The sequence below is a fragment of the Ammospiza nelsoni genome, chromosome 4 (genome assembly GCF_027579445.1).
Source record: "Ammospiza nelsoni isolate bAmmNel1 chromosome 4, bAmmNel1.pri, whole genome shotgun sequence".
NCBI classification, from domain to species: Eukaryota; Metazoa; Chordata; class Aves; order Passeriformes; family Passerellidae; genus Ammospiza; species Ammospiza nelsoni.
In genome coordinates, this window is record NC_080636.1 from 17,942,955 (window position 1) to 17,954,349 (window position 11,395).

Genomic DNA, 11,395 nt, shown 5'->3' on the forward strand with positions numbered 1-11,395 from the left:
TTGGCAGTATCTTATACAGCCAAAGGTGCCTTTTGTAACCTTGTTTCAGGAAGTATTCAACTCCACAGGGGTGGAGGAGTATAAAAAGTGTAAGGCAGAGAGTCAACAAGTGCAGCATCCGTGTTAGGTATTATTAATGGACTTAAGACAGCCAGAGATCAGAGCAACAACTGAACAACTTAAGGGTTTGAAATCATAACAAGGAACTGGACCTGTCACGAACATTTGCTCTGAAATGTTGTAAATTCTTTTATCTACTGATGCCTTTGTCTTGTCCTAAACTTGAATGCTCAGCTCCACAAGCCAGGAATGCTATATCTGTAAATTGCCAGGCCTAAAACAACTGCAGTCCATGGTTAGGATTTCTGATACTGCTGTGGAAATAAATCATGAAAGCAACTAATAGGTGTTGCTCCCTCCTTTACTTTTTAGCTTTCAATTCTGGAGAGAGGAAAAAACCCATAAGCTTCTCTAACAAAGACAGCACAAACTGGTCAGGTAGTAGGGTGAAAGACACTTGAAAATTATATATTTTTTTTCTTTTGTCAGATAGAAAAGCTCTGCTTTTTCAGTTTAGCAGCTATACAATGTTAAAAGGTGTCATTTCAAGTTCCTTTTTTAATACAGAATAAGCTTAATCTAAACTGCAGATCTAATCTCAAAGAGGGGCTGCTATCAAGCAAGAAAGGAAATGGAAAGAGTAGTTACCATTTAATTCAAACTGGTTACCCCTGGATAGAAAGGGTTCCAACATCTTTCTCGCCTCACCTTCAGATGAGCAGTGTGGCCCCAGAGCTGTGTGAGTGCTGAGCACGGGGACATCACACAGTGCAGGCTGTTCCCCAGACACCACAACCAGAGTCCCGGCACAGCAGTGGCCACCCTAGTTAACACACATACCAGGTTGGGCATCTAGATAGGTATAAGCACATTTAAAGGATAAATTTTGGCCATAATAATGCAGTTTCTGTATTTGTATTTGTGACCACATTTCCTCAACAGAGTCAAGCATCCTGTCTTCTAGGTGAGACTCTATTCACGGTTGGATTCCCTCTCCAAAGCAAGGATTTTCTCACTTCTGTGCGGACGATTTTTTATTTTCCTATTTGTTGAAAGCTTTCTCCTTTCCTGATGAGTGAAATCTGAAGTTAAATGTTTTGTTACAAAAGCAGGCTCTAGTTCCATTTCCCACCCCTGCTTCCAGTATTTCTGAGCCCAGCATTTTCTGCCTTTAGCAGTGGCAGAACTGCTAAAAAAGCCCCACTCCTTATCAGTTGCACTCTGTGATTGCTTTCAGGAAACTGCAAGCAGCCAGCTCTGTAAAATGTGTATGCCTGGGGAACTTCCACTCCAGCAATTTGCCTTGTAAACCTTCCTGGAGGCATCTATGGATATCACCTCACTTTACACACAGTCGTGGGATAGTAGGTCAGTCCTATCCATATCCTCAGTGTACTCATAAATTCATATTTCAAAATGAAAAAAAAAAAGTTTATTAAAAAGGGAAATGCATAGGTGTTTTTTTGATGTGTTTCCTGTGTGGACACCCAACACTAAAAAACTTTCTCTGAGGCATTCCTTCCTCTCAATTTTTTTTTTTTGTACAATGAAGGAAAAAGTATATTGCTAAATTCATAATTAAGCATGACAGCTAACAGAGCCAAAATATTCCTCCCTGCATACAGAAGTCTCTTGAGAGCTTTGTTGGAATTGGCTTATTCATTTTTGCATGTTTTATCTCTCTATAACAAATAGGAACTGCCTTTAAAAAGTTTACTCAATTGCTTTAATGTTGCAAAACTATCCTCCCTCCTAGCTCTTTTTGGGCCTTTCTGATTTTTCCTCTCTTTTTCTTTTCCTCTTTGTCTTTCTTTTCCTTTCTCTTCTCTTCTTTTTCCCCTGTTTTTCCTGACCATGCAATAGACCAACTTCTTGCTCTGCTAACCACAGCTCAGCAGTATTGGCTGATAGCTGAGAGGGATTTTACACAAGTGTTAAAGTAGAGCAAATGACACCTGGGTTGCTGGTGAGAGACTGGCTGAGGAATCATGGATTTAGAAGCTACAGTACTTGTATGGACAACATTTGGTTACCTTAGGGTATGACCTCTTTTTCTGTCATTAAAACCGAAAATAAAAAGTATTCTTGGAAGATTTAACATAAAGAACCTTAAAACTGAAGTATAGAAGAACCCTGCAAAGAATGGAATCCAGGAAATTATTCAAACAAGGAGTGAAAACAAGACAGAAGTATTTACCCTGCAAATATTAATTTATTGGCTGTAAATATATTCATTGATTTTACAGTCTAATGTGGCTGTGTCTCATGCACTAATAAATGTGTTTGATTAGAGTCAACATGCAGTGCTGAAAGTGAGTTTCCCATGGCACAGCTCTGCCAGATGACAGTGTTATTGCTCCAGCTCTCAGCTCAGGAAATCACGCAGCCAGATAACTGACCTCAATCTTATGATTTCACCTGCCTTTAAACTTCACTGAAATGCTGTGTGAGATTATTAATTGCATTTTTTAATGCAATGAGGAGTAAATGATAATAAAACAAGGAAAACTGGTCTGTCTGTAATAACAGAGCCTATCCAGTGTGTCACTGAACACACTGGGCTTGTATGAACTCCTCTTCTGCCTGTGCCCCACCAGTGCCTGTTTAGTCTGCTCTTGTTTTACTTTCTCTGCTAAGCAATGTAGTAATTGCATTATTTAAATAAATTCCCTGTGTATTGTGGAAATGAAATTATCTTTAAAATTTAGCCAGACTTACAGAAAATTTTGAGAAGCAGTGCAAAGTAAATGAAGTGTGTTTATGCTTGAAGTTCAACAGACTGTCCAGGACACTGGAAAATTCAGGGAGTTTGATAATTTTATCTCAATGTGGAAAATGAAATGTTTGTTTGTTGTTCAAATGTTACTCTCTAGATAAGAGGAAAATAAATTTCTTTTCATATTGGTGCCAAGAAACCAGAAAAATAACAAGTTCATAATTTCAGGTTATATTTTCTTCCTCCCATGCTTCTTCCACCCAGATACACCCAGATTTATGGAAGTTGTCAAAAAGTCCTTCTCATGTAGCTTCCTGCACCTTTAGGAATAAGATAAGGTGTAAGGGATGAAAAGCTCTAGTAGAAGTTTACCATTTCAACTGTCCCATTTCAAGTGTTCATCTGGCTGTGACACAAATGGACCTTTACAGTACAACTGAAAAATGTATTTCTTCAGACTTTTCCAAAATTGACATTGCTGCAAAGAGCATGGAACAAAATTTATTGTCCATGAGCATATCAGCACAGGGTCACACAAATCTCATGTAAGCCTGAATATCTGACCAAATGCCATAAAATTGGGGTACATCTGAATGGGTTTTGAAAATTTTGCATGTCCACATTTGTATCACATATATAATTTAAAATTTTGGTCCAAGTTAGGAACAGCAAGACCTAATTCTGTATAAACACTCAGTAAATGCTCATCCAAACTGTTGCCTATACCATTCTTCAATGAAAGAAACCTGAAAGAAACAAATAACGAGTATTATTTATATTATAATTATAATACAAAATTTAAACAAGCCCACGGCTTCTCTCACTGGGGAGCTGGACAGATGGATTAGCATCAAAATACTGCCAGCTCTCCTATATGGGCTTTCTATTTGTACTCTGTTTTGGTCTTGCAAACAGCTGTAATAGTCTGAGCTGTGTGCACAAAGCTGCAATTCTTAATGACAAACAAATCATATGGAAATATTTAAACAGTACAGAAAGTGTGAATTGAAAACTCTGAGCAGTACTGATGTGTGTGCACGTGCATGAATTGAGATAAAATGCGCATCAGAAATAAACAAACCCAGCCAGGCAGCACTACCGTGGTGACCTTTCCGTTAGTAGAAATTCAAGCTCTGTGGTTTATTCTGTGTTTTAGCACTTTTGCAGCCATATCATCAAAAACTATGAGTCACCCATGTTTGCAGGGGAAAATGTGTGAGAACACCTTCTTGCCACATTACGTGGGAGAGTTGTGGACATACTGACACATCCTGTTGACTGAAGCTGATCTCCCTCTCTGCCCTTTTGGGAACTCTGTCTTTCTTCTGTGTGGCTAACACTGATGTTCATGATTCAAAGTCATAAAAATGCATAACATACACATTTTCATTTTAATTTTTTTTCCTTTAGATGCAGGAATTTATTTTTCTTTACTGGCCATGTTTAATATTCATGTTGCAGACACATGTCAGAAAAGGACAAAGAAAAGTTCCTGGCGCTTGACACACCAGAGAGAGCCACTGTGTGGGTGTGTGCAAAGAGCAGATCATGTTCATAGCTGACCAGGGCCACTTATTTGCTTTATTCTTGTTTCTTCTTCTGAAGAAACCCCACAGATTTCAACATGCACTTTAATGAAAAAATTTGAAGCTTCACTTAAAACCCTTATCCCTGTAATGCAAATCAGTTGCAACTATGTCATAAGGTTGAAGTCAGGAACAAATAATTCTCATTAACTGTTTGGATATACAGCCTGAGGTGCTGCTGTGATTTTTGGGAAATGCAAAATCACTTGTTTGGAAAATGTAAGATGGAAAATCACAGAGGTATTCTTTCAGAACAGTTCTAGATTTCTACATATACAGGATGTGTAGTCTTGCTCGGAGATATTGTTGATGTTAGAGGAGAGACTTTGCCTGGGGAACAGGTGGCTATAGGCATTTGAGAGAAAGGAGTTTAATTTTTAAAGTTTTGCTGAATTGAAAACCAATTTTTGCTAACTCATCTCTAGCATATTTTGAGTGGAAAGTTATCTGCAAGCATCTTCAAGGATATCCAAAGACATCCAAACTCAGGTTTAGTTTTGGGAATCCACAATCAGGGTCTTCTACAGAGAACACTCCACCCCGAGGTCCATCAACATTATTCATGCACAATGAATAGTGAATGAAGAGTGAATGGCCTAGTTTTGATGGGTTCCCCCAAATAATTTGCTCAGAGTGTGTCCATTCTGTAAACTCCACCTGTCACTCACCTCAAATGAGCTCCTCCAGGTCTGGTGTAGGCACTGGGAGTTCACAGAGACCAAGTTACCCTGTGCTTGGCCAGAAAGCAGAACTCAGCATGGCTGGAGCTGATGAACTTCCACCAGCTGTACTCCCCTGTCCAGGAGCCTCCCAGCTCCCAGCACAGACCCTCAAGCAGCTCTGCTCTGGGTGGCTGTGAGCCCAGCCAGTTTGGTGTTTAATGATGGAGGACCTCAGTTTACAGGCAAGCAAAGTCCATCAAAGGCCACAGAGGGACACAGGACTTGAAAGTGACTTTTTGTTTTTGGTAAAAGTCACTTTATTGCAAAAATTGTGCTGCATAAAGTAAATAGCAAGTTATTTTACTGCAGATGAAGATGGATTTTGATACTGGCTGTTTGCTCAAGTATCAGATTTATTGCTTCAGATATCTCTGCCTGAGCAAGTGTTTTGTGGAGCAGCTCTGCAAGGCTCCCTTTGCTGGCCCTGGGCAGATGCAGGGCTCCTTTTGCTGCCTGTGGAGAGATGCTGGTCCATAAGACCTGTTTGAGATATCTGCTATGGCCTGAGCACAAGCCCAGGAGGACTGTGGAAGCTGTCTGCATGGCAGATCTCTACTTTTCATCCAGAGAATCCCACCCCAAGTGTGTGCTAGTGATTGATGTAGTTTGTAACAAGGTCCTGAGTGTGGCAGGAAGGCAGTCCAAGCCTGCAGCCCTTCACAATCCCTAACTGTGGTGGTGAGGTACAGGTGAGATGCTCAATTTCCTCCTGAAGAGGAAGCTGATACTGCACCAAAACTGGGCTGCCAACCCTCTGCTCCCAAGGGATATCTGAAAGAACAAATCTTGAGCAAACAGCCAATAACAAAATCTGATTTTTGTGTGTTAGTCACGCTGTGTACCTTGAAGGAGAGGCTGGTTTCTACTGGTGAGCAACTGGTTGTACCAGTCACACCAGGACAATAAACCTTGAGTTTTGCAAAGGTGTTGGCATGGAGGTGTGTACTCCAGATAGGGGTGTTTGCTAATGGATGGCTGTCCCCTGGGTGTGCAGCCACTGATTGGAGGGGACAGATGCATAAAGAAGCCCAGAAGCAGAGCAGGCTCCATCCTCCAAGAGAGCCCTGGGGCTGTGCCTGCTCAGGAGAAAGCCAGGCTCCAGAAGCAACATGTCTCAGCTGGAAACTGCAATGGGAATGATCATTGCTGTCTTTGACCAGTATGCAAGGTCTGATGGCAACCGGCAAACCCTCAGCAAAGCAGAACTAAAGACTCTGCTGGAAAAGGAGCTCCCAAATTTCCTCGCGGTAAGAGAAGAGCGCGGCACCGTTTCTGTGTAGCAGGTGCAAGAGCAGCCTGCAGAAACTGTTTTTAGTACATTTTTAAGAACATTATATACAAGAATATGCAATGGTTTGTAGGAAAATATGAAATTTAAAAAAGGTTTTGCACAAATCGGTAAAACTGGTTTAATATGCAAGGCAATTCTCTGTTTGCTAAATTCATCACTTGAAATATCAGGAGAATGGATTTGAAATAGATTTGGTTTCAACTTCAGAATTCATTTACTTCTGTTTATCCCTGGATTCATCATCTCACTTTACATCACAACTTCTATGAAGGTGGTTGTGCTGTCAGCAATTGAGGATCTTGATTGTAGATGGGGAATCTCTCTAAATATTTATACATTTACCTTCTCTAGGTATTTATACTGCATACTCAGTATGCTCATCAAAATGATGCATAAACCAGAACAACAGATGAACTCAGAGCAAACTGTTTGCATTTGTCTTTAATAGCAAAAGAAAGACCTGGATTGTACAACAAAGATTTGTATGTAATCATAAATTGCATTTCAGTGCATTTAATATGTTCTAGTAAAAGCTTTAGCTGCCAAGGAGACAATTTCAATTGTTTTTTAAAATTTTTTCCCTTCACTAAAAAACCAGAAAACACTTTTAAATACATTGTTCTTTCCACATTGGAGTAATATTTAGAGTACTGTTTTGTTACTGTTCTAAATGGCAAAAGTTCCCCACAACTGCTCTTACTGGCTCTAGCTATTTCCTGCAACTGGTGGAAAAACTGGAATTTTCCAGGAAAATAATTAGCTAATTGTCATCTTATAGTCCATCTCTCTTTCCTGCTTTACCTCTTCTAGGAAAAACAAAAACAAAAAAACTGAAAACAACCCAAAGCCCTCATATTTTTATGCCAGTATTTTAAACGAATTTAAACCAATAATATTCCTTGCTCCTGTCTTGCCAAACTGATAACTGCAAGACAAAAACCTCAGAATATAAATCTGACTTCAGAAAAAAAGTTCTACCTGCATTTTCCTGCCATTGATATATGTATTTTTTCATTTTCTAAAAAATCTAGGGAACAGTGTTTTCTAATTTCTTGCGTTTACTTTTGGCCTTAGACTTGATTATAGCTGGCACAGATCACAGCTTCCTGGAAAGGTCTTGAATCAATCAGGCATAAATAGCACAGGACTGAAGGACTGGACTCAGTTATAAAGAATTTCCAAAAAACAATTTCCACTTTTCCATCTCAGAAGTAATTCAGATGCTACAACTTGTTCATATGGTTCACTAAATGATTTGAAATATTAATTTATAAGATTAAAATAATGTCATTTACGAATAGAAAATTAATTAAACCTTCCAGATGCATTCATCTGTCAAATCTGAGGAAATTGTTCAATTTCTAGTGATTTTAAAAGGTCTACACTTAAAATGAAAGATTAAATTACAGGATGAAAAATTTTGTTAATTAGAACATGATCAAAAAATGCCTTCAGATTTAAATTTAGATAGTAATAGTTTTAAATTGGTGGAAATTTTTCAGAAGTTGATATAATTTCCTTCTAGTATTGTCAGGGATTTTTTAATCGTCTGCGAAGGCCCCGCGATTGTTTCCTAGATTTAACAGGTCTGTGCTGCCATCTCCTGCTTAACGTTGCAATTGCAGCTTCGAAAATCCCTGTAGATTACGGGCGCCGAAAAGCCCTCCTGTAAACTTCTTTACTTTCTAATATATTTTGGCAAAATGAAAAAAAAAAAAAAAAAAAAATACCCACAAAAAAACCCCCAAACAAACCAAAACCCAAAAACAAACAAAACAAAAACAAAACATAACAAAACAAAAAAACATACAAACATTTGTAAATTTGATTATGCATTTCTTAACGTCAGCCTTGAGATGCAGTGGTTCCCAGAGTCACAGAAGCACAGAATGTGCTGCCCACAAAGATCATTGAGTTAAAGCTCTGCCCCTCACAGGACACCCCAGGTGTCACACCATGTGCCTGAGAGCATTGTGCAAACTCTTCCTGAGCTCTGTCAGGTTCGTGCTGTGACCCCTTCCCTGGGGAGCTGTTCCAGGACCCAACCCTCTGAATGATGAACCTTTTTCTGATACCCAACCTAAACCTCCCTTGATACAACTTCAGGCCATTCCCCGGGGTCCTGTCACTGTCACCACAGAGCAGAGATCAATGTCTGCCCTTCCTCTTCCCCTCATGAGGAAGCTGTACCTGCAGTGAGGCCTCCCCTCAGTCTCCCCTTCCCCAGGCTGCCCTCAGCCACTCCTCACACAGCTTCCCCTCAAGGCCCTTCACCATCTCCACTGCCCTCCTTTGGACACTGTCTAACAGTCATTGATGTTTCTTGTATTGTGGTGCCCAAAATTGTCCTCAGCACTCAAGGTGAAGCCTCCCCAGTGCAGAGCAGAGCAGAGCAGGACAATCCCTCCCTGGCCTGACTGACAATGCTGTGCCTGATGTCCCCAGGACAGGGCTGGCCCTCCTGGCTGATTCACACTCAACTTGCCACTGACCAGGAACCCCAGGTCCTTTCCTGGCACTGCTCTCCAGCATATCATTCTCCAGTGTGTCCATACATCCAGGGTTGTCCTGTCCCAGGTACAGAATTCAGAACTTTTCTTGTTCCCTTCATATGGTTGGTGATTGCCCAGCCCTCTCATTTGTTGAGGTGTCTCCACAGGGCCTCTCTGCCTTTGAGGGAGTCAGCAGCTCTTCCCGGTTCTGTATCATCTGCAGACTTGCTCAGTATCCCTTCCCCAACCCATTTATGAAGATGTTGAAGAGCACAGGGACAAGGATGGAGCCCTGTGGAACCCCAGCAGTGACAGGTCCCCAGTCTGATGTCCCCCCATCATGCCCCACCCATGAGCCAGTTGCTCAGCCATCCCATGATGTCCAGCTTGTGCTGGACATTTTGTCCAAAAGGATCATGTGAGAGGCAGTATTGAAAGCTTTACTGAAATCCAAAAAGAAGACATCAACTGGCTTCCCTTGATCAACTAAGGGGGTTACTTTATCATAAAAGGGAATCAGGTTTGCTAAGCAGGGCTTTCCTCTCATGAAGCCCTGCTGGCTGTGACTGATGATGTTCAGTCATTCCATCAGAACAATGGCAACTTAGAAGGATAATGGCAACTTAGAAAAAGATTTGCTGTGGTAACTCAAGCTCAGAATCCCACAGGCTTCACGAGGCACCTGTGGGATTCTGAGCTTGAGTTACCTCACCTCCTGTGAGCGGCTTCTGCTGGGCCATAAGGCCAGTAGCAGCACTCAAAGCACTTTCGAGGCTGTTTGCATATTTTCTGGGGTGGAAGTATTCAATGAAGTTTAAATTTTACATTTGCCCCAGGAAAGCATCTTTTTGCAAAACTGCGAACTGCCAGTGCTCCAGCTGAGCCAGGGGAATGGATGGGGAGCTCATAGCATTTAATTCATCTGGGTGTTGTCCTCAGGGCTTTGTGCTACATAGTTTTAATGGTGATAAATGTTGTTTTAAATGTAGCAACCATGCCTCTCTGGGACAGTGCCAGACTGCAGCTCTCAGGTGTAATAAATCCAGAGGCACATGGTTTTAGCACTCCCCGTTGCTGTGCAGACAGTGGGAGCACGTGGCACCTTTCCAAGTGCCCAGAGCCCAACCAAGGACCTTGTCTGGAGAAGTTGCTGCATTGGGTTTGTGCACCCTCTCACCTCAACCTGCTCTTTTTCTTTTGCAGACTGGGAAGGACAGGAATGCTATTGATAAAGTCTTCAAGAACCTGGATGAAAATGGAGATTCCCAAGTGGACTTCAAAGAATTTGTCATCTTTGTGGCAGCTCTGACTGGCTGCTGTCACAAATATTTTGAGCAGAATGCAGCCAAATAGCTGTCAAACTACTCACAAAAGCTGTCTTTGCATGTGCTCCATATGCCAGTGATATGGATCCCTTCACTCCTTCCATGTACTGCTGTGAAGTTTGCAAGCATGTTGGACTGTAAAAATAAACCCTACTGAGCTTATTCCCTATCCTGAATGCTAATTTCTTCTCATTTGTGGAACAGCCTGGGTTTAATGACTCCCACTAAGTCACACTGAGTAGTTTCTCCCTTTCTCTGGTTTTAAAATTCTTTTCTTAGCCAAAAGGTTCAATGCTCATACCAATGCAGAAGCTGGACAAGAAGAAGGGCTGCTGGAGCCATGCATCAGCTGGAGGCTGTTTGCTACACCCGCATCTCTGGGAGGCATCCCAAATCCACACATGTGCCAGCACAGCTGTACAGGACAGGCTCACTGGCACTGTCTTTGAGCCTGTTTGGTACTCTCAGCTGTGTGATTGTTGCAGGGCTGCCTTGTAGGTTCTTTCTTGGTTAAAACAACAAAACCACCCAAAATACCTTTTCTGGGTTTTTTTCAGCATGGAGGATTCTGCGCAGTTTTGTGTGCTAGTGAGCCACCTCACCCAGATCACATAGATTTATTTTCTCTGACACCATAAGGCTTTTGTACCAATATATTGATATTACTTTAAAATAATTTTAAATATCCTCCCAAATAGTGTGCCATAGTACTTTTGCCTGACGCAAAAATGGCAGCAATCCTTGCTTCCTTAGCTGAAAAGTGTCTGTGTGGGGAAGTGGCAGAATTTGCTTTCAGAGGAGAGGCAACAGACATCAGCTGAACTCTGCAACTGAAGCAAGACTGTACACAGAATCAAATCTATATTTTGAAGCACTTTGCCAGTGAGCATCCCAATACAAACTGCAAAAACATTAAATTTAGTTCTTTTATCTACAGAACAATATTGTTCAGTGCTATTCCTATGCTATGCCAGCAGCCAAATATTTCCCTGTCCTACTGTGTGTGCAAATGTGCTGTGTAGGTAGAGGTGCCACAAGTCCCTCTGGAGCCCCTGAAAGATCGTGCAGCACAGCAAAAGCAGGAACAGCAGCTCAGTTTCACTGTGTTTCCTGAATCTGAAGTTATACCACAGGTTTGATCCAACCCTATACAAATATACCTTGTTTAGGTGTATTCATCTTTGGGGGAGCTTGATGGGAAAT

General features: G+C 41.3%; 1 protein-coding gene across 1 annotated transcript; it reads left to right on the forward strand.

The window, feature by feature from the left end:
* Positions 1-6,147: 6,147 nt before the first annotated feature.
* On the forward strand, positions 6,148-10,361 carry S100P (S100 calcium binding protein P). The gene is made up of 2 exons (XM_059471018.1): positions 6,148-6,331; positions 10,071-10,361. Exons 1-2 carry the CDS (start codon positions 6,194-6,196, stop codon positions 10,218-10,220), a joined length of 288 nt encoding a protein of 95 aa, XP_059327001.1. The 5' UTR covers positions 6,148-6,193; the 3' UTR covers positions 10,221-10,361.
* Positions 10,362-11,395: the final 1,034 nt, after the last annotated feature.